Genomic DNA, 27,942 nt, shown 5'->3' with positions numbered 1-27,942 from the left:
TAAGCTGCGTTACTCTGTTGAACAACGTGAGCTCAGCTAAAATACTTATAAAATAAGAAGGTAAATGACTAGAGAGCTAGCTGGGAGTCTAAACAATTGGCTAAAGGTAGTTCCGTAAGGTAAGCGTTATTAAAATAAAGATATTTATTTAAAGAAATTAATTACAATTATTAAAATGCTACGTGGCTAACGTAGCTAACGTTAGCCAAAAGTAACGATACATAACGGTAGCTAGCGTTTTAAATGTAGCGTTAGCTTTAGCCGACCGTAAAAATGCTAATATTTTTTGGCTACCAGTATTAAACTGTTGAAAAGTTTACTAAAACAATGGATATAAGATCACTGAAAATTAGGGAAAGTCGCAGAAAAGTGGTTAGAAGAGAGCTCATGGATAAATGCTAATAGTTATGGATAAATACAGCGTGTGACATGTAGCTAGCTAGCTAGCGTTACATGTGCTCAGCTCAGCTGGCCGTCTTATGAATCAAGGCAACTGCTTTATATAGCGGTAAAACAGTTTTTAATAATTTCAACACATTTGGAACATGGCAGGTGGTGCTGTATAACAGGGTCATGGATGATAATCAGGTTAGAGGCTCTGTCCATATTCATCTGTCTCCCTGGTAATTAACGCTCCCCTCCAGTTGTGCCGGACCGCTTCACAAAGCACCGACGGGGAGCTCCTGCTACAAAATGATCAGCCGTCCATAGCACAGTAGGCGGTACAGCAGGAGAGACTGAAAAAATGTGGAGTGAATTCAGTCTCCGATGAGGCTGGGGGACAACACTGAGGAGGCTGCCCGTGTGATAGGCTACTGCTGCCGCCGCCGCTGCTGCGACACCTCTGGAGGCGAAGCATGAGACGCGGTGCAGCAGGCGCTGAATAAGGAAGGAGCGTATAGGAGAGGGAGAGCAAACACACTACTACAACACAGATCGAGAGAGAGAGAGAGAGAGGAGGAGAGAGAGACAGAGAGCTCATGGTGGAGAAGCTACAGAGAAGAAGGAGGGGAGACAACACACAATCTCTCGGATTAGGTGATTGAACCCGTGGTCGTCCAGCTTCATCACCGCAGACGGAAACCCCCAGCCTCCAGTCGCTGCTGGAGGAGAGAGAATAAAGCCACACAATAAACCTGGGTGGTGATGGCTCTGCATTCAGGTAGGTCACATTTTTCCATCCGACTTTTTATCATTAGACGCAGCGTGGGAAATAGGAATGAGGTTCAGTTTCATGTTTTTTTTTTGGTGATGGAGAGAGTGGAGAAAGATAATGGTGAAGGAGCGGTGAGGAGATGGGAAGGGGCTCGGGGGTGGCCCGTAATGCGCTGGATTCAAACGCAGCAGGATCTTCACTCAATGGGGATCATACTGCAGAAAACAATATCCGTGTTTGCATGTCTTTTCTTATGATGTCCCAGCATTTGTAGTGTTAGTGGGGATTATGAGGTAGATGTTTTGGATGTTATAGAGTAGCAGATTGCATCCTCAATGAGCAGAGACTGTCCTGCTGCTTGATGGAGGGATTCCTGTAATGGTCTGCCTCTGTACAGTATGCAGAGTTTCTTTGTGTGAGTTGGGGTCCCTTATTAGGATCCCTACACCTTCAGGGAAACAACATTAGTGAAACTGCTTTTTCTTCTTTTGCAGTGACTTTGATATTTTGTGATGTGGTTTCATTATTTCATTGTCCTTTTCTCTGTGTGGATGTGTGTTACAGCTCGAAACAACAAAGTGGGCAGACTTTCAGTCATGGCTAAGCTCACCCTTTCCATCCTGCTCCTGTGTGGATGCCAGAATAGGTAAACTAAGGACTTAACACATGTGACACAGTTGCAGTTGCTAGTCAGTACTAGACGTGGTGTTAATAAGAAAGATATTTATTCACAACATAAAACTACTTAAACTACATCTTTACAATATAACAGTCTTCAAGTTGTCACTGTTTAAATAAAATCCAGTCATAACTTTGATTTTCAGTTGCAGTTAGCACTATTATCACGTCTTTTGACTGCTCTACCTGCAATTTAGTAAATTAAACTATTGGATATTTATGTATTCTTGCTGAGGATTCCTGCCAGCTCTGCCCTCCTCTCAGTGATTGATCACATATCCAAGCTGCACTCTGCTACAGCACTGCTTAAGTGGCTGTTGTACGCTTAAGAAAAGCAAAGCAAAAACGATCGCTGGTGATAGTAGGAATAGTGCACTCTCATCTGAGTAGACAAATAGCTTTTAGATCACATGTTCAAATCCACTTTGTAACCTTTGTTCATGTCTCTTTCTGTGGTAATTCTGGTGCATGGACACAGTGTTCTCTGTATGAAAGAGGAGCATAGTTTTCCTCATTTTCTAGTCACCAAGAATGTCCTCATCCCCACCCCATAATGCCTTCCTTCTTGCCATTTAGAAGGGGAACTCATTTGTTTATATTTGGATCACATGTCAAAGCCTTAATTATCTCTACTGGTAGTTGTAAGCTGCACTTATATTCAATAATTAATCAGAACAAGCTTGTCCTTAGTGCGGCAAGCTAATTAATCAAAATAACTGTGTCATGTTGGACGTCCTGCAGGTTAAATAACACCAAGATCTTCTCCTTTTCTCAGTCTCTGCCTGTCCTCAGAGGCTCAGAAGGAGACCGGCGCCAATGACAGCACAGTTTTCACCAGGATCCTGGACGGGCTCCTGGACGGTTATGACAACAGGCTCCGGCCAGGGCTTGGAGGTTTGCTGGGGACATGTTATGCTCTTTTATTTCTCATTTTAGCATTGCAAATGCAACATTCAAAGCCTCCTTATTTAAAAACAAGACGGTAGAGCCTCCCAGCAGGCTAGCCTAACCCACAAACCTGAGCTCTGTTATGACAGAGGCTGTCCCACTGCTGCGATTTCATGCACCGATTCTTGGGAAAATGCTGTGAGACTGGCAGATACAGGGGTACAAACTGTGTGAGCAGATGTGGAATTTGCTCCCTTGTCAGCTAAGGTGAACACACACACACACACACGTCATTGTCAGATACTGTGTTTCCCTCTGAAAGATCATGAATGCATGCGCTCTTTTCTTGTACACCACAGTGGTGGAGGGAAAGTAAATCAATCAAGCCAATTCAGCCAATACAGCCTGAATTCAGTGTGCTGTGGTGTTTTATTCACACTGCTCACCCTGGCAACAGGAGACAACCTTGAGAGCTGACAAATTGCCATTCAAAGATGGAGACTTTCTTTCCTAAGGGAGTATTCAAATTAAAGCTTTTCATTTTTCATTTTCGCCATCCCTGACTCCCTCTTTACCTCTAATAGCGTGGCATTTATTCCACTGATTCCTAATCAGCTCTTTTTCTTTATCTTCATGACATAGGTGTGTACAGTAATTGTCCCATAAAAAAAACAGGCTTTTTCATGCCGAATGCCTGATGTGTCATGGCAAAAGCCTGCTCTCACATCCTGGTAACGGTTGCTACCCTTGACAAGAGAGCCTATAAATACATACCAGAAAAACATTCAGGCCTTCATTCAGGATTCAACAAGCTGCTCTCCACAGCACGACCAATCCCAGCTTTCCCAGACTAAATTTATATGCATAGAGGAGATTTCGTTGGTTTTTCTGGCGCAAATGAGGCAAATAAGGTGCTACCCTTTTTAATTCAGTTTATTTATATCCCACGAAATCAGAACAAGAAGAATTGCATCCGGATAAATGTCATGGAAATGTACACCATACTGACAGAGCACAGCAGCTGGAAAAACAATGTGGGTTTGGGCTAAACACTGCTTGTATAGATCAGTATTCGTAATATCTTTGAATTTGATCGTTTCCATTTCCATCAAGTGGAACCAACTAGCAGCAACTATAGAACTCCAAAAATGCCAGATATTGTAAATTGAATATATTTGTGCTTTGACTGTTTGAAAAAGAAGACATTTGAAGATTTCACCTTGGGCTCCAGGAATTGTTGAAAGTATTTTTCATTATTTTCTGACATTTTTATAAACTAAACAATTTGTTGATTCGTGTATAGAATAGTTAGTGGATTAATGGAAAAATAGTTTGAGCCTTAGATTTAAAAAAAATAGTCACAATAGAAAATATACTGTATTGAATATTGTTTTCAAGTTTGACATTTTATTTAGCTGTGTCAGGGGCTTACCATAGAAAACCCAGTGTTTATTTAGTCATTAAATTAAAATTCATATAAGTTTGTAACACTGCCTTTCTTTGACCTCCCCACACCTCATTTCTTCTCTTCTGTGCTCTCTCGACAGAGAACGTGACCGAGATCAAAACGAATATTTTTGTGACCAGCTTTGGCCCAGTGTCTGACACAGAGATGGTGAGATCATCTGCAGCAAACGCCATAAACAAACAAGAAGAGATTGGCTAAGCTGGACAAACAGGCACTTGTCTCTGACGCTTTCAGTATTTTTAGATTAAAACATGTATCTAGTACCATTTCTACAGTCCAATCCTGCTTTTCCTGGCAAGAATACTTATGTCCTAGTTGTGTGTTTAAAGATTTTTTGCTACTTTTAAATTAAATTATCATGGCTCAACTAGACGTTTAGATTTAATACAATGTGGCTGATCAATTCCAACTTGTTCCAGATAATTCATCTCTTTATTAATCCATGCTTTTATGAACTATAAGGTTCCACATGGATAGAAAAATGCATTACCTCTCCTCGTTCATTATATCTTCTGTTACACCCTGCCATATCCCTGGCACACTCTGATACAGCAGTGATCAAACTTGCCGCTTTCTTGTAATTGACTTAAAAAGTTATTGACAGAGGAGCATGATTGATTAATGAAATGTGTCGAGAGTGTTGAATGGTTTTTCAGTCCATGAAAGCTTATATGTCAGTCTGCTAACAGCGTCATTACTCTGTGGGATGGAGGATTGTGTTTGTTTCTTGTTCATTTGTTTTTTCAAGTTTGAAGCAAGCTGATATTTCACACACGAGTACATTTATGATGGATGTTTACACCGCAATGTTTGATCACCATATCCGTAAAATCTTTTTGGATTTATGGAGACATAAAGGGGGAGCTGCTGTTGTAATATGCACACTGTATGACCATTTTCAGCTGATTGGCAATTAGGTTAAATTAGCACATCTTGCTGAATCTCTTTTTTTGTCGCAACTCTATATAAACCTTGAAATCTGACAAGAAAATGTCATTTGAAACATTTTCTTTATAAGTGAGGATGTTTATGAAAAAACACCCCACTAGTATGATTTTAGAGACCATATATAGCTGTATATTCTTATTTTGGATAAATAAACCACAAGGCTATTCTGAAGCTTAACAGTGAAATCGTAATTGTGTCTTAAAATACAGTTAAAACTCCAACCAGAGGAAGATCTTTCACCTTCATCATCTTTTGGTATGCATTGATCACAGAGCAGGTGGATTGTCAAACATGAGAGCAGTGTTAAGTTTACTTCTCGGCCCAAAACATTGGCTCTCACTACTATTTTGTGGTAAATATGAAAAATTGTAATCTGTCTTTTGCTGTTTGTCACAGGAATACACCATAGATGTGTTTTTCCGCCAGAGCTGGAAGGACGAACGTCTATGCTTCAAAGGTCCCATGGAAATGTTGCCGTTAAACAACCTGCTGGCCAGCAACATCTGGACCCCTGATACCTTCTTCCTTAATGGCAAGAAGTCTATTGCTCATAACATGACCACGCCCAACAAGCTGCTGAGGCTGAAGGATGACGGCACTTTGCTTTACACTATGAGGTAGGTACCGATATTCTTCAGGTGAATTCTTTTACCTCGAACAATCAGTCATGGGAGGGTGATTAGCTTCACAAGAAACTTAATTCTAAACCACTCAGTTGACCAAGATTTGTGATAATAAATCATTAATTTTACATGTATGGCTGGTCCCAGTAAAGTACCGTTGAAGCTTCAGTGTTTCAATGGCAGTATTGAGTCTCATGATCTTTAAATGAACTGGAGGGCACCTCCAAAATATGTGCTCTACAAATAGTATGAATAATAAATGAAAGGCAACATAATATTAAGCACAGTTTTAAATGTACTGTCATAGAAAGCTTTAAAATGTGACTCAGACTGCAGGGGAGTAGTGACACCCAGTGGCCAATCAGAGGTACTTGCTTTGTCATGAAAATATCCATATGAAGAGCAAAAAATAAACAGTAAATACAGGAAAGTGTTGTAATTTACTATAATTCTTTGTGTTTTTAGATTAATATTAAGACATGTTGACACATGAATACCAGATTGAGGTATCTCTTAATCTCTAAATGTAGGATTTACAGAAGGATCATCCATTATGAAAAGCAGCCTTATTGTGAACTATATCTTTTGGCAGTAAAGTAGTGGCAAATAAAAAAGAAATAGGCCAGGAATGAACTCCAGATGGTGAATACTTGAAGCAACCACCAGTAATTAAACTGAACTCTCTCTCTGCATAATAATAGAGGAATAATTGAGAAAATTTCACTTTCTTTTTTTTTTTCATTTTAATGCAATTATGCACCAGGATTCTGTATAACCTTTGGATCAGGAGAACTGGAATAATTTTGTGCTATCCTCATGAGTTACTGTAGCTGCAGGGCTTATGACTGAGTGTATCACAGCTGAAAGCACTCTATCTGATACCAGTGTTGCCCACAGGGAGAATAATGGTGGAGGGAGGGCAGATTATCCAAATGCAACCACCCTGACATATATACACATCCAGAGATGATCTTTTGCCACATGTACAAATGTTACAGTACAGGCAAGAAAAAATAATGCTATTGGTAAAACGATTTGTGTACTGATCAATCTAACGTTGAATTATTTGAAGCACTGCATGTGGCATAAATGTTGACAGTTCAGTTTAGATATATTGTGCTACTCGATATCTGCGGTTTTGGCGAACGTCAGATAACATTTCATGACCAATTCATGCATAAAACCAGGAAACAGTGTCATTGCATTTTCTTGCCACTGTACATGAACACACACTGCAGGTGCTGTTTTAAACAGTTGTAGCGACACTGACCTTAAGGCAACAACAAATTAGACATTGTGTTAATTTCCATATATGTAATATTATGGAAATCTGTGCATGCATGTATTCATATCTGAGTGTAAAAATGTATATGGGTGTGTGTGTGTGTGTGTGTCCTTAATCTAAAAATAGCATCAGAGTTCCTGCCACAGTAGAACTGAAGCAGCAGTAGGCTGCTTTTAATCGTCTGATTGTTACAGTGCTGTGCTTGTCATTAACAGCAGAGCTTAACCACAGGCAGCACTGCTGTTATTTCCTGCATAAACACACATTGACACACACATACACACGGGCCATCTGGGTACCTGCAGGTCACAGCAAACTTACAACAGCAGTGTTCTGTTTCTCTTAATGCCCACTTGCACTGTATGAAGTTTTTCCTTTGTACCTAACAGTACAGTATGCACATAAGTTACTGTTGGTGTTTGTATAGTCACTGATACTCAGTCGACTCCACTGGTAGAAATCAAACAAACGTTTTTCCTTCAGATATTACTCACTTTTTTGTCTTCTGATCTGAAATAATACTAATACAGAAAAAGACACATGCCATTACTTAAAATTGGTGCATAGAGACCTCCCACTCCCTGTTAAACTGTTTATGAACAAACTGTTGTAGAACTCCAATGACAGAAATGGAAATAGGATTGTTTAGGATTGGATTGATTGGACTGTGTATGAAGTACTGTTACCAGACATGTGCTGGGTGCTCAAGCTCCCTGCTGTTCTTCTACATTAATCAAAGGTTCCCCTTTCAACATTAATGAATCCTCAGGGGTCTTGTTTGGCTATTACTGATGCCTCAAAACTGATGCCTCAAAACTTCTAATATGAACCTTTTTAGTTATTCAACATTTGTCCCATAATAAGTGCTGTTCAAATATTTAATGTTTTTGTATTTGTAAGATTCAGATTTTGTTTTTGTGCCATTTTTCAAGTGCAAATACCACACAACTAAATTGATAAGTAAGCCAATTCTTAGATCTAAAACCTGAACACTGATCAAAAACAACATGTCAACATCTGCAAAATAATGCAGAGTCGTACACACACTCCCCTCCAAAAGTATTGGAAAAAAGTAAGGCCAGTTCATTTACTACTGCTGTAGTTAGAAAATATTTGGTTTAGACATCAAAAGATGAACATGAGACAAAAGATCCACATTTCAGTTTAATTTCCAGGTGTTTAAGTCTGGATCTGATACACAACTTAGAAGATAGAACCTTTTGTTTGAACCCACCCATTTTTCATGTGACCAATAGCACTGGAAAATGTGACTGACAGGTGTGTTTTATTATCCATTACATTGATTATTCAAACAATGAATAGAACTGAATGTCTACACTCAGTTTCAGATTCTGTTTTGTCTGTTCAGGCTGTATTTATAGTTAAGAGGTGTAACCAACATGAAAACCAGAGAGCTGTCTATGGGTGAAAAACAAGCAATTTGAAGTTGAGAGAAGATGGAAAATCAGTTGCACAAACATTGATCATAGCCAGTAAAACCGTTTGAAATGTCCCGAAGAAGAAAGAAACTACTGGTGTGCCAAGTAACAGACATCAAACGAGTAGACTAGTAGACACTTGAATCTATTTTAAGTCTACATTTTCAAATACTTTTGCCCACATGAAAAATGGGTTGGGTTCAAACCAAAGGTGCTATCTTCTAAGTTTTGTTTCAGACCCAGATGTAAGCACCTGGAAATAAAACCTGGAATGCTAAAAAGGAAAATGTTAAACCCAAATGTTTTCAGTTTGCAGCTAGAAAAACTGGAGGAACTGGCCTCACTTTTCTAAAACTGTTTGTAGGGGGGTGTATGTACATATTTTCTATCACTAACAAACCATGGCATTTAACCATGTGATACATGTAAAACACAGCTATACTAGAGTTTCTATTTAAAGGATTGATCATATTTGTTGTAGCCCTGTGCTAGACTGGTGTACACTGCCTCCCGCCCAGTAACAGCTATGATTGGCTCCAGCACCCCTGCAACCCTTAACAGGAAGAGTATTTAGGTTAGGGTTAGGACTAAAACACAGAGCTGCATAACATGAGAATATAAAAACACTGTAAGTAATGATACAGTACATGAGTATATGTATTTAGTTACTTCATTTTATCAAATAAAACAGTATTTATATACACACAGTAGAAACCAAGCACTCATGCCAACCATGCACCCATGTAAACAACACATACATTCAAACAGTACACAGCAGTAAACAGACATATTAGCAGACATCTCAGTGTACATTACATCTCAGTGTACATTACAGACATTACATCCACTTACACACACACATTTTCACATCATGTATGGGTGTCAGTGAAAGCTCTTCTCTTTTCTCTCCACTAACTAAATGGGATTGTGGATTTCAAGCTCATTTGAAAACCATTACCCTGAGGAGGAGGATGAGTGGTTGGTTTTAGAAAGCAAATATGTATTTGTCTACATGAATAATTCATAAAATGCCACTTTTCACAACACTATGCAGTCTTAATGCATATAGACTTAATGGCTGCACATTAGATATTAGATTGATAGGTTGCATATACAGTGTGGCTTTATCAGTAGTCGGAAACTCTATACTATATACACTAATATTATGAATTGATACTTTCTGTTGTCATTTCTGTCTCTTTGAGATCATTTTGTGGTTCATTGTGGTTGCACTTGGACACTTGACCCCTTGGGTCCAAGATATGTTTATTGACAAACTATATTATTAGAAATTGTTGTTATAATCAGCTGGAAATCCACGACAATTACTGTGTACAAATACCAAAAAATTACGATTATAGTATATAATGTTGTAATATTATAAAATTACAAAAAAACTGAGTTGTGCTCTATGCAGTATTATAAAGATCCTACATTTTTTGCTAATGGTTTTGAATTTAACACAGTATTTTTTGTCTTCTCACACCTTGGATGTATTATATAATTTGAAATCCCACAAAACCGACAATATGTAATACAAGTTTTAAAAATGTGCTTGTTAGTGTGAAAAGACAGATGGTGCAGCATGGTGGCTCAGTGGTTAATACAGCATAAGGCTCTGAGGCTCAAAACTCAGCTCTTTCTGCTTTGTCTCGACTTTTCTGCAAGGTCAGGTGTATTGGAAACTTTAGATTTCCCTTAGGTGTGACAGACTGTTTCTGGGGTTTTAACCCAGTGATGAACATAAATCTAATTTGTTGTTTTACCCTAAGAATCAAATTATAGCTGCAAAGTGATACAAAGATTTTGATGTTAAAGGAACAGATTTAGGTTTCTGGCCTAAATGAGAATACAGCCAGAATTAAAAGCAGCTATCTTTACAAGCATCCCTCCTAATGGGGCAAGGCCAGATGAATAATTAGAACATGGTATAATAGCCAACAGCCATGTTCTCATTTATTTATCCCAAAGACACTCTTTCCTCTCCGCCGTACAAAATCATCTTCATCTTCATTCGTTCGTCTGTTTTCGACACAGTAATTGGATAATCCTGCACTGATGTGGAAAGCAAGCTGAGCCCCAAAACAGTCATCTCTGTAGGGAGATGGCCTCTTATCCTACTTTGTTATGCTTCATTCACCTTAATGATATAATTGGGAAACCTTCTGCAGAAGTACACACTATACATGCTAGAGGTTTTGGAGCAAATCAGTTACCTTCTACTGTTACTAATGTACTAGTTTCACCGCATGAAGCTCAGTGATTCCACATTATCATATCACTGGATTACTTGCCATGAGCAAGAATACCCAGAGGGATTAAAATCAGCGTAGGTCAGATAGCTAAAAACATAACCAACCATAATTATGACATATATGCTTGATTCTTTTAGGACAATGACAATGATGAGCATTATGGTGGCTAAAATTATAAAGTCATGTGTTGAATCTGGCCCTGTGATAGACTGGCGATCTGTCCAGGGTGTACCCTGCCTCTTGCCCAGTGACAGCCGGGATAGGCTCCAGCACTCCCATTACCCTTAAATAGACAAGCAGTTAGGGAAATTGATAAATGAATGTTTTGAATCCTGAAAGAATAAGTGAATAAGATAAGATTTCACCATCACTCCTGGTTACTGTACTATCAGTGGGATACTGTAACCAGGGATTGAGCTTCCGTAAGAAGTTGACAAGTGATAGATTGTGGAAGATTATTACTGAGGGATCCCACCTTAAACCTGTAACAATTCAAAAGCATTAAGGGGTAGAGGATGAGGTGATGATGATAAATGAGTCTTAACCAAAGTTCATTTAGAAAAACACTAAGGTTATTTTATCTTTTATGGAGAGAAATGCCAAAGAAGCTCTGTCACCACCAGGTGGTAGTGTTGTCTCTTCAATACTAGTGTTCCAAAGGAGAAATGTGGTCCTAGCCAGTTAGATGCATGAAAATCTAATATTATTTTATTGTTCTGAGTGAGAAAATATTATTAATAATTTGTCCCAAAAAAGGAAAAAGAAGAAGTAGAAGAATCAAGTGGAATCAAAGAAGCACCCTAAAAACAGGATTGTCCCTGACCTATCAACCCATATTATGTTATAATACTGTTAGTGATACTAACCAATATAGAATTAAATAGTAAATTAGTTATTAACCTTTTTAAGGCATTAATAACACCCCATTAACCTCTACTGTCATATCAGAAAGAGAACAACATAATTTCCTGGGAATGCAACCTGCTGATTGAAAATCAGACAAAATATATTTATGTGTTTTTTAAATGACCTTCCTATCTCTTTTCTGCCTATGTCGTTTCTTAAAAGATTTTATGATGAATTTTATACACTGGTTATTGGTAGCCTGTAATTTTAATTATCTTGCGTGTGTAGCTTCCTGTGGTTGTATAGTGCTCTGACTAAAAAAGCCTACTCAGTTAAATGTTTAAAGGTTAAATTCAGTAGCATGTGAACAAGAGACTAATCTAAACTCCAAATGGATACTGATAGAAATTGTCATGTGTTGTCTGTCTCACAATGTGTTAATTATTACATGCTAGGACAGGAGTGTGTTGCATTGTTAACACATACTGTATTGTATGTTTTGTCTCAGATTGACCATATCAGCAGAATGCCCCATGCAGCTGGAGGATTTCCCCATGGACGCACACGCCTGCCCTCTGAAGTTTGGCAGCTGTGAGTAAAATCCTGTCCAGTTTTATATTTATAATGTGGGTTATGTTAATCCCAGCTATTATTATATACTATTCAGTGGTAAATTCAGTAAGAAATTCAGATGTTTAATCTAAAGATAGAGAACAATAAGAGATTATTTTGAGCAATATTGAGTAATTAATGTATTGCTTCTGTGACAGATAGTCATTATCTGGATCGCTGAGTTGGCTTCTTTAAATAAGAGAAAAAAATAAGAATAAATGCACGACGGCCAAGTTCACATTTAAAGTAAGACTGTGTAACTTTTACTAAACAGTGGTTTAGTTACAAAAGGTTCTAAGTGACAGTAAGTTGCTAAATGGTATCTTGCAACAACTGTGAAGTTAAAAAGGAAACAAAGAGAAAAGCTCACTGCATGTTCTATAACACTTAATTAGGTCAGTGATCACAAGGGTTTTCCTCAATCCCTACGTAACTGGATGACTTGTCTGTGAATCCTGCTTGTGAGGACATGTACCATATAGAAAGCTGAGTGGCCCTTGAGTTATTTAAAGACCGATCTGGCCAAATGCCACACTTCGGGAGCTTCTTGGGCTAAAAGGATGAGGCCCTTATCTCCAGATTTCTGTGAGACACAGTCCACCCACGCTCCCTATGTACACACATTTGACGGGGATCCAATTACAGCGTAAGGAGCTGCTGGGCCTTCGTCTGGTAAACTCTAACTTAATCACCTAGGTGCAACACCCTGCAGGTGAGAGGTGTAAGTGTATAATAGGAATAATGTGTTGATGGTAACACAGGATTTTTACAAGTTGAAGTGTCCTGCTATGTAGAAGATCTTTCCATTCATGGTGTCTTTTTTAAGTTCTAACACTAATGGAGACGTCTTCGTCTGACCTGACCACATAACCGGATTTAGCCTTTGTTCTCAAAGGGTCAAATGCTGGACATTCACACTATTAATACAAGATGATTATATGCTGTAGTTACAATCGCCTAATTTACTAATCTGTAACAATACTAAACAGCATTTTTACTGTAACCATGATTTTCTTTTTTAAGCTTCAAGCTTCTTGAATCTTCAGTCATGCTGTTGTCATTAGTGGGCGGTAAAGGGAGACAGCATTCAATGTAATGAAAAATGGGCTCGTCCCCTTTTTCAGAATGTCAAGATTTGATCATTTGTTGCAGACAGTAGAGAAACAATGAAGTGAAAAATGTTTTCATCCTGGCTATCAAACTGTGCAACAGGCAGAAAAGTATAATTTTAGCCTAAAATCATTGCCACTACAAGTTATAATTAAAGATAATATCTCTTTTTTCATGTTTGTTTATTCCCTTTTCAAGATTTACATTGGAATTAACACAACAAAATGGGATTTAATGGTAGCATAACAAAAAAAAAAGAATGCCAGGCTTTTTATGGGAAAACCAACAAAAGGAATTACCAAAATGTTGGTTCATGGATATTTTTCAGTTACAGATAGCTCATTAGCTAACTGTAATTTGAATTAACTCTCATTCTTGAGCTAATTTGTTGACTTTTTCTCTGTGATGGAGTCACAGCAGCTTCCAGACGATCAGGTCAGAGTGTAGTTACTATACTGTAGGTTTGGAATTTTATATTTATAAAACAAACACCGTCTCTGCAAAAGATACAGGAAACATTTTGTCATTTTATTAAGACGGCATGTTGCACATAAAAAGCACAGCCCACAGTTTACATTTGTGAGGTTCATAATAGATCTGAATAATGCAATCATGCACCTGTCTTCCATAGCTGCTTGTATCCCCCAGTTTGTGACACAGTAGTGATTTATCGTGCAATTAAAGCATGAAGGTAGGCTCTAAAGTTGGCCCAGGTAAAGGGCAACTAATCCCCTATTCTGGGCTACAGTCCTTAATTTAGTTGCTGGCCTTCATCCACAGAGTTCTCAAATATAGCTACACTGAGCAGTTAGATGAATACTCCTGGTGTTCATTTAATGTTGAGCCCAGTGTTATGTAGCAGTCCCTCATCTTAAAACAAACCAGATGGCAGCCAGTGCAAAACTGCAGGTTGGTTTGAGCATTGGAACTTGTGGCTGGATCGACAACACAATAAATATAGAACTCTTCAACCAGTGACAATCATAGAAAATGTGTATCAGTAAAAGGCCACAAGTTGAAACCAGCTCATACAGATGGAACTGCTGTGAACTAAAAGTACTTTCTCAGAAATCACTGTACGATTATCATCATCTACAGCTTTGTCACAATAAATGACTAGTCATTTGGAATAAAGAAAACCTGGTTTTTATGGCGTGACATGTGTATAGAAACTTCATGTTCCCTAAATCTGTGCATAAAGATCCAGATGATGGTATGAGGCGAACAAAACCTGCCTCCTGAGCTGTAGGAAAGTAATAAGCTATGGTCTAATGAGTTATCTTTCAGACAGCCTCGCCCATAACGCAGTGATCCAGTTGAACATCTGTACATGTACATTTAGTCATTTCACTGACGCTTTTATCCAAGGCGACTCACAAGGTACAAAGCAAAGGCAGGCAGGGTAAGAGTAAGGAGGTCTTGCCTAAGGACCACTACTGGAGGTAGGCCACATTGGAGGTTACACTATCCAGCTGCTAGTGATGGGTAGGGAATCACTTTGTTAGCTCTCCTCTCTGAGCCTTTTTCTATTCTTCGAACATCTGAATTACTTCTCTGACCTCGTTCACCACACTTGAACATCAGTGCGCTTTCAGGATAAGCATATTTACTCTTGAACATCAGTTCAAGATTTAGAGATGACTGAAGTTGTTGTAAAGGCTCAGATTCTTATACACATACTGTACCTTGTGTTTGTCTCCCACTTTCTCATCAGAAAATGACAGGATAGATTATTTATTGAAACATTTGAAATCACCTGTGATTATGATACCAGTGGCAGATTTATCTTATACTGTATATTTTTTTAAACAATGGGTCCTTGATTTTACAGATAAAGCAGACGGCTAATTTTTAGCTGGTATTCCAACTATTGCTGGCAGATCTGAACAGCTAATTGGTTATTTAAACTGACAGTAGTGGTTTCTTTTAAATAACAGTAATATTAACCTGGCTTTAAGTAAGTTTTTTGTTAGTTTTACTTCATTTTAGTTGTCTAACCTTAACCAAACTTCAGTCACAGAGGTGATACACACAGTAGATATACAGTATATTGTATGCCTTTATCGAAGACACTAAAAAGGGCAATTGAGGTCCAAGGATTTGTGCTTTAGGAAAAAAATGTACTTTGAAAATCCTTCTTCTAAAATCCTGTAATATTTCAGACAGCCTCAGTCAGTGCATAGAGCTACTATATAGTCAGTGATGAGTTTGGCTGACTTGTAGATCCCTTTGCCTTACACACTAGACGGGAGCAGCAAAGCATTAAGCGTGAACTGTCGAAAACTTGGCACAGGTGCACCATCTTGGCTGCCAAAGTCTTTAGCTTTTCCTCTGTATAATGAAATTCACCAATAATCCCTTACTCCAATCTAACTACCCTCCAATTACGGTTCTGGCCTTTGGCCTGACAGTGCCAAATTTAAACACTACATACATTCTACATCATTATCCATGTGCCAAGTGAACACCTAGGATGGAAATGCTCAAGTTAAGATGTTATCCGTCGGACAGAAATAAACAACCCTGTTACGCAAGGCTTTATGACAGTCGGCAAAACTAAACAGTGCCTGTCAGAGCAGAAAAAAAACATAGCTAGTTCATATCCCCGGTGTTAGCCTTTGGAGAACATGATTAAAAAAAGACATTTGAAAATACATATTTTATCTTTGCATGTTTCATCCAAGACAATAAATCATCGACCTGTGTGTACAGATTCTGTATGAATAAATAAAACTGCAAGAGAGGCAAATTTATAATGTGATATAACACATTAGGGTTAATCTGACTCGATGTGGTTCCTGCTGACAGGTACTCTCACCTCTGACCCACGGGTTTGGTTTAAACAAAAATACACTCAAATATCCACCCACACATATAAATAAAGGCATGCAAGTAAAATTCTGTTTGGGTCATAAGCCTGTGGTGTAATCAAAAAGTGCCAGAAAGACTGAATGACTCCTCAAAGACACTGATGACAGGGTTCAAACTTTCTGTCTAATCTACTGTGGTTAGAACAGAAGATCATTTCAAGTCGTCTTTTCCCTTCTCTTTCATAGATGCCTATCCAGTGTCAGAGGTTGTCTACACTTGGACTCAGGGAGCTGCTAAGTCTGTGGTGGTGGCTGAGGATGGCTCTAGACTCAACCAGTACCATCTTATTGGGCAAACTGCTGGCACAGAAGACATACACACAAGCAGAGGTACGTGTGAAGGGCAAAAAGCAAAACTAGCAGGACAGGTTTTTTTACAAGACAACTAAAGAATAGATAACAGCAAATGACATTTTAATAATTAGAACCTCAACAACTACTGTTTAACAAGATGTAGTAAATAGATATTTAAGTAAACACCCACCCACTCTCATTTGTTTTTATTGTCACTAACAAGCTTCAAGGTGAGTTCAGCAGACAAGGCTTACTCATTTACATCATTATTTCAGCAAATGTTTAATTTCATGTAAGTACTGTAATAAACCAAATAATGTGGCGTAACTAATTCTACATTAGAAAAGGAGACATGGGCGAAGCAGAGAGCAAATGTGGAAAACATTTTCAAGAGAACTGAGTCAATGAGTGGAAGCTAGTGGAGGAGAGTAGCCTATCCCTCACACAACCAGCTGTCTACAGGCCCGGACAGCCCTGTCAAACAACACTTATCCCCACATGAGCTCATGGGTGTAAGCATATCTCCCCCCCTACTCACACATAGAGCTAGAGAGACCTGAGACCTAGGGTTAATCCTCCCCATCAAACCACCCATCAGCTTTTGCATAAGAAGATGACATCACAGATCAGTCAGGGATTGGTTGGTTGGTTGTGCCTGAATGTATCTGTGTTTGTTTGTATGTGTTCTTGTACATTTATCTTCACCAGTACATGGATACTTATATAGCGATAGCAGAACACCTCCAAAGTGAGGACATTTTAATGATGTGCACAGAAACCAGAACCAGAGTTCAGTCTGATGATTAAGCAATAACAAGGTTTAGTTTGGACGTTTACCACAATGGAAATCGTTTGACTTGAAACTGAAAAGTCCTCACAAAGATAGACATACACACGTGTGTGTGTCTGTTTGTATGCTGGGATTGGTTAGCCTCACACTGACACGTGGGGGTTAGTGGGGGTGGGGGCGTTGAAAGGCATCTGCTTAATACTCTTATGTAAAACACAACTGTAATACACTTCCCTCCCAGTTTCTAGTATAATAATTATTAAAACTGTGGATTTCCCCCATTTTTATTCCTCTACCATGACTGAAAACGTGCCTTTGCTGGTTAAAGTGAAGAATTAAAGAGTCTATCAGTTAGGGGACTGAATAGGTGCCTGGCTGTTGAGCTGTAGTACTGGTTCCCTGGCTTGATTGTTGATGGATGGGATGCCAACCAGTCTGCTAGGTAGTTCACTAAAAATGTGAAAAAGTCTAAATGTCTTCTTTAGTGCTGACATATATGTACTGCCTTCCGTGATTCCTCCTTCCTAAACTATTGGTTGATAAATAAAAAATATATCAGTAAGACCAGGGACATTCTGTTTAATTAGAGTTTCATATTTTACAAAAGCAAAATCTACATGGTCAGTGTTTAATGAAACCATTTTATATAAGCAGTACGTGTTAATTAGTTTAAAGTGTTACTGTGCAAAATACATAAAAAATCCATGCAAGGCCATAAAAAAAAATCACAGAGTGTGTTGAATAAACATTCTTGCACATACATACACATCTTCTCCATTATAAAACCCATTATTTGCTAGCTAGCTGCTTCCTTCTTCAACGGAATAGTTACGAGAATATTTATTGCGTCGCCCATGTGCTAGCATGCTTCTATGTACAATGAGGACCCTCCAGTATCGCACCACATGTTTTTATGAGGGGTCGAAAACTTACCAGGGTACGTTAAAATTCACTTACTCCATAACTATACTTCAGCATCAGCCTCTAATGTGTTCTTTCATGTCCAGTAGCACTGAGAACATAATTTTCCCAAACAGATGTTTACACAGTCTGCTGCATTTTGTGAAATCAGCCAACTGACCAGGTCCAAATGGTCATGCACTGAACCAGATTAAATTGCTGAATCTCATAACAAACCCAAAGAACACTGCAGTGATAGTGCTGTAATGATAATAATAGCAGGCCAGTCACAAGCTATGCTTCAGTATGAGAAGCTACAAATAGTTCCTGTCAAATTATGTCAAATTTCATCATTACTCTATAATTTCCACCCTCCTTTGACATTCTACAATAACCGACTCCTTCTCTTTTTAATGGATAATCAAACATAAGCTTTATTTTATCCCATCGTCCTGACTGTTTCAACAAAATGCTAAACATTGTGTGAATTTACTTAGAGATCTAAAGGCAGTAAATAGTCATTCATGCAGCTCAAAGCATCTGTCTGGAAACTGTCCAAATCAGTGAAGACGACTGATGAGTCTGAGCTCAGGGGTCACATTCAGTCCGTAAGGTTAATTTGCTTTCAGCATGTCTTTGAATTTCTGGTTAATAACTTTCAGAGACATTTCTTTGGCTACATGATCCTGCAGTATGAAGTACAACATGCCTGAGCTGGCCTGGTCCAGCAAAGCAGCAGAAAATCAAAAATAGGAAAAGTTCTATATTAAGGACAACAAATCCAACAAAAATAGGTCTATTTGCAGCGAAGGCAAGTTGATTTGTCTTTATTCTGATAAAAGGCGAGACGGAAGCAAGCTGTCAGCTGGAGTTAAGTGTTGTTTCCTTGCTTGATTAAAAGAAGTCTGACAGTCGCCTGCTGTTTCATTGGGTCTAGACAGAATAATGAAGCACTTGTAAGCTGAAATTCAAAACAGCAATTAATGATTGTCAGACCTTTTTGGAATTGTTACTCTTGGCAAATAAAACAGGCTCTAGGTGTGCTGCTTCATCCTGTTTCCACAGGAAACTGATATTAGGTCTTAATCTTAAAAACCCATGTATGAGGGTCCATAGCTTAAAATACTGGATGGTTGTGATGTTGTGAGGGTTTAATTAACACATGTAATTTAAGTCAAATGTCCCATTTGAGGACATGGAGGAGGGGATTAGTCTCCAGGTTTTTCTTTTAAGACTTGACATCTTTGAGGACATGGCTTCTTCCGTCTCAGACAGTAATGTCTTTCCTTTAAATAACCCCTGACTCTAAAAGTGTCAAGGGGTTATTTTACTGTACTGTTGCACTAAAGCAACAGTTCAATTTACAAACATAGTTTGTAGGAATTAGTAGGACTTGTAAAGAACCACATAGTATGGAATATTATTTTCATGTCATCTTCATGAGAAATATTTTCTGATGATAATCACTGGTTTGAATTGATACTTGAAGCTATGAGTTAATACAATTAAAAGTGCAAACCTTTTTTTTTCATACTCACCAGTTGACCAGCATGGCAGCATTATTTCCTGACATAAACGGAAGCTCCCCTTGGACACTGTGAAATACAAATCCTTGAGAGAAAAGCAGTAAGATCCACCAGAATAACATGTTCTTCTTTGTTCCTCTGCCCCAAGTCCTGTCGGGATCCATGCATCAAGACCAAAGGGGACCCTGGGGTGTCCCAGGACGGCAGCGTCTGTCCGGACGTTTCCCACACCAGTAGAAGTTGATGATGTAGTTAGGAGCCAAACAGCCTGGAGTCATGAGTTCATCAGAGGGCCCAGGGATGAGAAATAGCTAACAGTGTTGGGGATCTCCTGATCGAGGCATGGTCGTGGTGTTGATGTTAATATGTGTTGTTGTTGTTTCAGCAGGCAGCACCTGCAAAATAGACACATCCACCTCACTTTCAGGCTGCTGCCTCTTGATGCCAGCAGTACATTTTCTGAATTGGTTCTTCTTCCTTTCGCAGACCTGCCAGTCACACGCGCCGGTCACATCTAGAAGCCTTGACCATTATTCCACAAACAGCTATAAAAAGAAGACATAAAAAGGAATAGACAGAACATATCCACATGGTTAGCCCCCCTCCATCCCACCAGTGATTAGCAACAGTGTCCCTCTCTGTGGCTTAGAGTGTGTGTCTGTAAATGTGTGGTGCCTGCAGGCAGATAGAAATCATGCTTCGGGTGTGTTTCAGTGTATGTATGCGTGTGTTTCAATGACTGGATTGGCAGGGTGGAGTGGGCAGGGCTTAGAGCTCTGCGAGGATCCCAGGACAGGAAGCCTTGACTCACCAGCACCAACCCGCCCTCCCCCCTTCACTCCCTCTCTTTCTCTCACTGATGGCAGGATGCAGATTGTAACCAGGGATTAGGGAGGTTCAAAAATCCGATTTTGCCTGGAGAAAGCCTCATGTATTACTCTGAGAGAGAGGGCGAGAGCTGCCTGTGTACATGTGCCTTAGTGTGTGAAATATAGTCACTGGATTTTTCATAGTTTACCAGAGGCTGCAGTCACAAACTGCTGCTGGCAAGAGGATATTTCAAAGCCTCAAAAGCAATATTCACTAGTTTAACTGAATATTGTCTTTCTCTCACACCACTTCCTCTCCAGTCTCCAGATTTACCTTGCCACTTACAGTACCATTACCATCGAATCCTAGGCATTAACTGTATAATTATCTATTGCCATGTTCTTGCAATAATTACCACCTCTTTGAGCTCATTTATCAGTTTAATAATGGATTTGAAGTCAGGTTCATTTTGTCGCTGTATGCAACTGAATATAAAATGTTCTCTTTATTCCAGCTTCATTGTTAACTGTTCCTCCTCCACCTGTGATTATTTCATTACTGAAATAGCAGAAAGGTGGAGAGCTGTATTGGCTGGGGGAGAAGCTCATGAGACGAGTTCATGAGCACTTTTCTACCTGTTTGATCCAGTGATTAGGGCAAATTTAACCACTAGCCTTGTTGTATATCCTGTTTTATATCTGTTTCCCCTCAGGACAGTATACAGTGATGATGGCCCACTTCTACCTGAAGAGGAAGATTGGATATTTTGTCATCCAAACGTATATGCCGTGTTTTATGACTGTAATCCTGTCCCAGGTGTCATTTTGGCTAAATAGAGAATCAGTTCCAGCAAGGACTGTCTTTGGTGAGTGAAGCCGTTTATTTACTCTTCATAACTTTTTATTTATCTGGGTAATATTCCTGTCATGCACATTCACACCGGGGAGAATAACAATAGCAGTCGACTGAGCTACAGCTCTGTAGTAGCTGGCACTTAAGAGTTATTAAAGCGCCCACCTTTGTACAGTGAGGGGAGACTGTTATTCGCTTTCAGCCAGCTTGTAAAAACTCAATTTAAACTTGTCACAACCTTTGTTTGCACCCAGGGGTGACAACAGTGCTGACCATGACCACACTCAGCATCAGTGCCAGGAACTCACTCCCTAAAGTGGCCTATGCTACAGCCATGGATTGGTTCATTGCCGTCTGCTACGCTTTCGTCTTTTCAGCCCTCATTGAGTTTGCCACTGTGAACTATTTCACCAAGAGGAGTTGGGCCTGGGATGGCAAGAAGGCTCTGGAAGCACAGCACCCCAAGGTAGAATTTATGGGCACTCTATGTACTGTATATACTGTATAAGTTTTCTTTTATAGGACTTTATTGCTGGTTTTACATGTTCTAGATAAACCACAAGCTAAACATCAATGTCAAAGCATCCTAATTGTCTGCAGACAGCCAGGTTTCTAACACAAATGTTACACTTGCTTAATATAGGTCTGAAGGTAAACATATTGTGTGCCCGCTAGCATCTTAGAAATGAAAACATGGTTATTTTTTCTTAGAATAAATATTGGAAACAAACGGAAATAGTTCAAAAGCAAAAACAAATGTGTGAACTGCAGTGAAAATTGTGAAGTTTTTTCTCACGTCCAGATCATATAAATTGCATTATGTCATTAGCATGTTGGTATCCCATCACAGCATTGATTTCTTTACACTGACTTGCTACCTTTAATACTTCCAGACAAACACAGAAAACTTTAATGGATGTGTTAAAACTTACTGTGGTCAATATTAATCAAAATCAAACTGCCAGACCACCGCTGGGAATCATGCTGCTACCTTAGCGAAATTCAATTACAGAGCAGTCCACATTTTACCAGAACATTTTGTTAGAAATGTTTTACCTCTGTAAAGTCACTAATCTCTCCAGACAGAATGAAACACATTGATATAACTGGTAATAGCAGAGAAAATGGCATCTGTAGAAGGCTTAAAACTAATTCAGTATTCATTGTAATCTGCTCCACTGTAGAAACGAGACCCAATGGTGCTATCAAAAAAGCCCAACAACGTTTGCTCGGCAGGTGTTAACTACACCCCCAACCTGACCAAGGACGTGTCCATCTCCACCATCTCTAACACGACGTCAGTGCAGCTTCGGGCCACTGAGACCAAAATGGTAGACCCCAAGAAGACCTACAATAGTGTCAGCAAGATTGACAAGATGTCGCGGATAGTGTTCCCCGTCCTGTTTGGAACCTTCAACCTTGTCTACTGGGCCACGTACCTTAACAGAGAACCAGTGGTGAAAGGAGCTGTCATCTCAACGTAATCACTCTCTATTATTTTTTTCTCCTTCTTTTTTTTTCCAGAGACCGAGCGTTTGTTAAAGGGAGGAAGTTTTTGCCTAACCGGGTTAGGGTTGACAGGTGGACTAACCGGAAAGAGGCTGTTGTAAGGTCTCTGTCCTAGACAAAAATAATTAACAACAAATATCTGCGCTTGAAGAACAAAAACAAACTATACTCAATTATCTAATTCAAGCACTTTGAATGGATGCAAGGCTGCGTCAAAATCCCTTTCCAGTTTCTCATGGCCTAACAAACTGCGTGATCACAAAGACACTGCTTTAAAGACTATGTCGACGAGAGAGCGAGTGCTTTGCTTCTTTATCATCTATCCTGCTACAATTTGCATGACGCTCTTCTCAAAAAGAAAACATGGAAACATTTTTTTTTCTTGAATACTGACCATGTGTATGTCAATCACTGCTAAAAGTATTTCACCACTTCTGCTCGAGCAAGTGATTTAAATAAAACTACAGTAGGCATTTTAAGCAATTTTGCCTATATTTAAACACATCGTATTCTTATCACGGAGGCTTAAAATGCACTGAGCTTATGCTGTTACAAAAAAAAACTGCAAAATAAGATGTGTTTGAATTTGAACAATGTATTTTAAAAACGTACTTAATTCCACACTGTGTGGAGGAAACATCTCTTGAGATGAATGCTGCATTAAGTGCATTAATCATTTAGTTTTATGTCTCTTTTTGGAAAACCTTTGCCATGTATTTTCTCCTGTTGCAGTGGGTGCTTGCGTGTCTCTTTGTACATCTTTACTTGAAGATTCAGAGCCTACTGCTGCAGGTCTGGTTTCCCAAAAGCGTTGGTAGTCAGTCTCAGTGAAGAATGACGAAAAACACCTTCATCTGAATGTGAAAGAAATTGATTTAGAAGGTTATCCTTACCGAAGTTTGAGAATTTCTAAATGACAAGACTCTTCTTCGTTCATAAAAAGGCATCAACGAAAGGTGAAAGGCATCATTTAGGGCAGGACGCCAACAACAATATTAGTAAATCAGTGACCTACTTACAGCTGCGTACTGGACAGCTGTGAATGGTACGTTAAGGACAAATTTAGGATTGGATATATGTGCTTTAACTGAATATTGTGTAGGTCATTCAGCTAAGAAAACTAATATTCTTACTTGAGAGATCCATGCTTCAGTGTGTCACATACAAATCAGCAGAGTGATACTGAGACTCCTCTTCAGTGTGACGACCAAGGATCAGGTAAAAATCCACTTTGTCCTTTGGCAAAATATTTTAATTTAACTATTTTACAGACATACATTTGACAGTGGTGTAGCTCCAATAATCACACTCCAGACTCACATCTAAATTCATTAGCTGCACAAAGCTGTGTAAGTCTTCAGTGTGTAAAGAAGCAACAATATTTAACCAAGCAACTTTATCAAACCTCTCATCTCTGTTTACTTCAGCAACGACACCAACAAAGGTAAAGAATGTAACTGTATAATAAACATTCAGTGTCTTAAAATCTCTGTAAAGGCAGCAGCACTCAGTCAGGTTTAGTTTCCAGATGAAAGTAACACTCCTATATATGTATTTTATTAATTTATTGTGGTCTATAAAAACTCTTTTGTCACTGAACAGTATTTGGAATATGCCGCAAATGTTTTGCTGGTTTTTGTCATTTGGTGCTACTGGTAACAGCCGTCACTGTTAACATGACAACATGGCTCCGAGATCGGAGTTATCTTGGGGATAGTTTGGCTAATTTTTTAAATTGAAAAAAAAAAAAAAAGTATTTAATTGTTGATGTTACTGAAGATAACAACAATCTATGAAGTATCTCATTATGTTTCTGTATTTTAGTAGAACTACCTACTGCAAGAAAGTGACATTAAATTAGTCTTCATGTTCAAGTAAATATGTGGCTCTTAAAGCTAAAAAAAACTAGCTAACTGATCCCATGCTAGCAAACTTTGAACATGGAAGTGCTAGTTTGTCACAAAAGCTGAGTTTCTTCATTTTTTTCTGCTTACATTACATTTTATTCTTAGGATTGTACAAGATTTCATTCATTGTTAAAGAATTAACTTTCCGAGTTTGACTAGTTCGGTAGCGACTATTATATTACTATTATATTATATTAACTCAACCATTTCTTTTTTAAGGAAGGTGTTTTTTTTTTTCCTAACAAAGAAGAGTCATTAAAAGTGGACGGTGCAGCTAATAAGTTAGGCTAGCTTCTTCCATTTTGAACTTTCACAGCCTAGCCTTGTCGAGACAGGTCACTGTGTGTCAACAGTTCAGTTCAACGTAGTTAAATGCGAGGAGCATTGCACAGGCTGACTTTGAATCCGCTAACATTGGTGCAGAATTGTACCACTTTAAATGCTGAGCCTATAAAGGAGCATGCCTTAAAGCTACCAGGTTTTTGGGAAATTAGGCTGAGTCTCATAGTGGAATCATGTAAATAGACTTTTAATTTTCAACTTATTTGCTTAGAAACAAAAAAAAGAACAATGTTGAGGTTCTCATGTTTGCGTTTTAAGCCCTTAGAAGAAAAAAATGCCAAAGTCTATTGTTGACTTTAAAATTCAATTAAGAGTATGTTTTACTCTCTTTTCTTAATGTTTTTGTGTACGTGTGTAAGATTCTTTTCTCTTGTTGCTTGTAGAAGAGCTTACTGTACATCTGACCAAACGTAGCTTTTAATGTTTCAACTGAATCTGATTTTTCGTGTATTTATTTCTTCATTGACTTAATTAAACTGGAAGCAATGAGCACATGTTTTGGCTTTATGGCTTCGAGCCTACCATAGCACAGCATGTGTGACTTGTTGGACTGTGGTGAGATGTACTCAGGAACAAAAAGGACCCATGCTCCCGCCAAAAGAGTTGCCTCAGAGTCACTGCTTCATTAATCATGGACTAAAAATGGACTTTAAACAGTATAGTTCACTCTGTCATGTGCAGCTGGGAGTGTTGCCCCAGATGACTTTTTTTGGCTTGGTGAAAAATCGTGTAAATAAAGATGACATCAGCTGCTACTGTAGACTTTGCTTTGTGAAATCAGGACCTTGAGTATATATATATCTTTTAAGATATGTGTTTTAAATTTTTTTTTTTTTATTTTTTTTTATTCTGTGGTGTTAGATGTTGAATCTGCCACTTTCTGAGGTGTTGCCATGTTTCCACTGCTCTGTGGACGTCCGTCAGTAGGAGCCTACTGCACAGCTCACCACCAGTGCTAAAGGAAGTTCAATGAGATGCACTTTTAAAGCAATCTATACGTCTGTCTTTCTAGGGTTGCCATGGCAACCGAGCGCAGATGAACATGCCAGACATCCCCTGAAACAACGTCCAACCTTTGTGTCGGTTCCTCCACTCGCTGCCTGTTTGCATCTGACTCTGCTGCTTATCCACATTTTCCTTTTGTCTCAGATTGTTTCTACAGAAGTTCACACAGTCTGTTTGTCCTGTCAGAGCTGAGCGGCCAAGCATTATTTACTTTATCAAAGGAAATGAAACTGTAATAAGCCTTTGGTCACTAATAACTAATAGTCCAGTGTGTTTTTCTGTTTTTGTTTCAGGCTGAAATGTCTCACCTACTAATACATGGATTGCCATTAAATATGGTGCAGACATTCATTTCCTTCTCAGGATGAAATATAATCACTTTGGCGACCTCTGGCCTTTCTTATAGCCCCATAATTGAGATAAAATTGTCTTGACCGACTTCCTGCAAGGCTAATTTTGTTTTCTTTTTTTAAAAAAACTTGACTTGTACCTAATCAAGCGAGTCAAAGCAAAATATATAGCCAGGCCAGAGCTAGCACAATGTCTAAAACCTAACTTACAAATGATTTAACTTTAATGCTAGTTAATGCTAATTAGCAGCTGTTAGCTTGCTACTAAGCTAACACAACACCGTAAACATGCAAAACATTATAACTGCTTAGCATCTGCTTGTGTTTACATAAAGATTTCAGTTGTAGATATTAAATATGAATATATGCTGATATTTACTTCTGTTACAACACCAGGTTGTTTTAGCAGAGTAGAGTTACTCAGTTGGCCCAAGTTTACAAACTAAGACCGACATATTTCAGTAAACTCACCACAGACACCTTTTGATTGCAGGTCAGAGGATCTGCATTGTGCTGCATCTTGGTAGACTATCCATCCACACTTACGCCTTTCTTGTCATCCAAGGAATGAGTGCTCCCAACCATCTATCCATCCATTTACCCACCCCTCTCTTCTCTTGCCAGGCAAGAAATGATTGCGCACCCCTCCCTCCCTCCTTCCTTCAGCCACTGTGACAGACTCGTCTGCCATACATCTGTTAGAAAAGGGATTTAGTTCCGCTCAAGTTGCTTTCGCCCGTTCACAGGGGCCCCTTACAGCGAAGCGCTTGGCTCCAATTTAAGCTCCGACTGTCCCAGCCGATGACAAACGCTTGTTTTTCTCTGTGTACTGTCTGGACAGCGGTGGCTGGTGCATGTTAGGGCAAATTTAGGATTGATTATGTGAACTCTATCCAGAGCTAGCTCATGGGCAGCGAAGCAGACTGAGGTTTTCAACTTTGGTCTCTCAACCGGTGGATGTAACACACACGCAGCACGTCAGCTTAAGGAGACTTACAGCATGCAGGGCTGTGATAGCAACAGTTGTCTATTCCAGGAGAGCTGCTGACAGACATCACACATGCACGATGAGGTTTCTCTTATTTTCTAGCATCAGTTAATAATTCTGTTTGAAATGAGGAAAAAACAAATAGTACAACTGAAACTTTGCTCAAGTTTTGCAGCAAATCGATCGTAGCTATCGCTGAAGGACACACCACTGTTATCCATTCTTTGTTTTATGTACTGTATTTGTTTAATGTATTATACTTAAAATGATCTAATAAAAGCAACAACAATGAAATATTCGTAAATTAGTATTATTTAACATAGAGTAGTGCTTCTCCATTCAGAAAATAATGATAACAGCAGCTAATTATTGAAAAGAGCATACAGAAATTCAGACTGGATACATATAGTGTCTGTGACCTTGGATTTTAAATTAAATGTCACTGGATAATATATTTTTCCATCTATTCTTGCTTTTCTGAAGGAATTGTT

General features: G+C 38.8%; 2 protein-coding genes across 2 annotated transcripts in view; one reads left to right on the top strand and one right to left on the bottom strand.

Annotated features, from left to right (window-relative positions):
- Nucleotides 1–19,852, bottom strand: part of gabrb3 (gamma-aminobutyric acid type A receptor subunit beta3) — a 58,938-nt gene extending 39,086 nt beyond the window's left edge. The window contains exon 1 of the mRNA XM_026364285.1: nt 19,701–19,852. Coding sequence (XP_026220070.1) covers nt 19,701–19,852 — 152 coding nt within the window. The remainder of the gene's footprint in view (nt 1–19,700) is intronic.
- Nucleotides 865–25,852, top strand: LOC113164801 (gamma-aminobutyric acid receptor subunit alpha-5-like). The gene is made up of 10 exons (XM_026364289.1): nt 865–1,162; nt 1,721–1,802; nt 2,610–2,728; nt 4,270–4,337; nt 5,535–5,755; nt 12,095–12,177; nt 16,365–16,508; nt 21,211–21,363; nt 21,605–21,816; nt 22,535–25,852. The coding sequence occupies exons 1-10, from the start codon at nt 1,147–1,149 to the stop codon at nt 22,832–22,834; spliced, it is 1,398 nt and encodes a 465-aa protein (XP_026220074.1). The 5' UTR covers nt 865–1,146; the 3' UTR covers nt 22,835–25,852.
- Nucleotides 25,853–27,942: the final 2,090 nt, after the last annotated feature.

This window comes from Anabas testudineus, chromosome 2 (genome assembly GCF_900324465.2).
Source record: "Anabas testudineus chromosome 2, fAnaTes1.2, whole genome shotgun sequence".
NCBI classification, from domain to species: domain Eukaryota; kingdom Metazoa; phylum Chordata; class Actinopteri; order Anabantiformes; family Anabantidae; genus Anabas; species Anabas testudineus.
The sequence above is the reverse complement of the archived record's forward strand: the minus strand, read 5'-3'. Positions and strand labels throughout refer to the sequence as shown.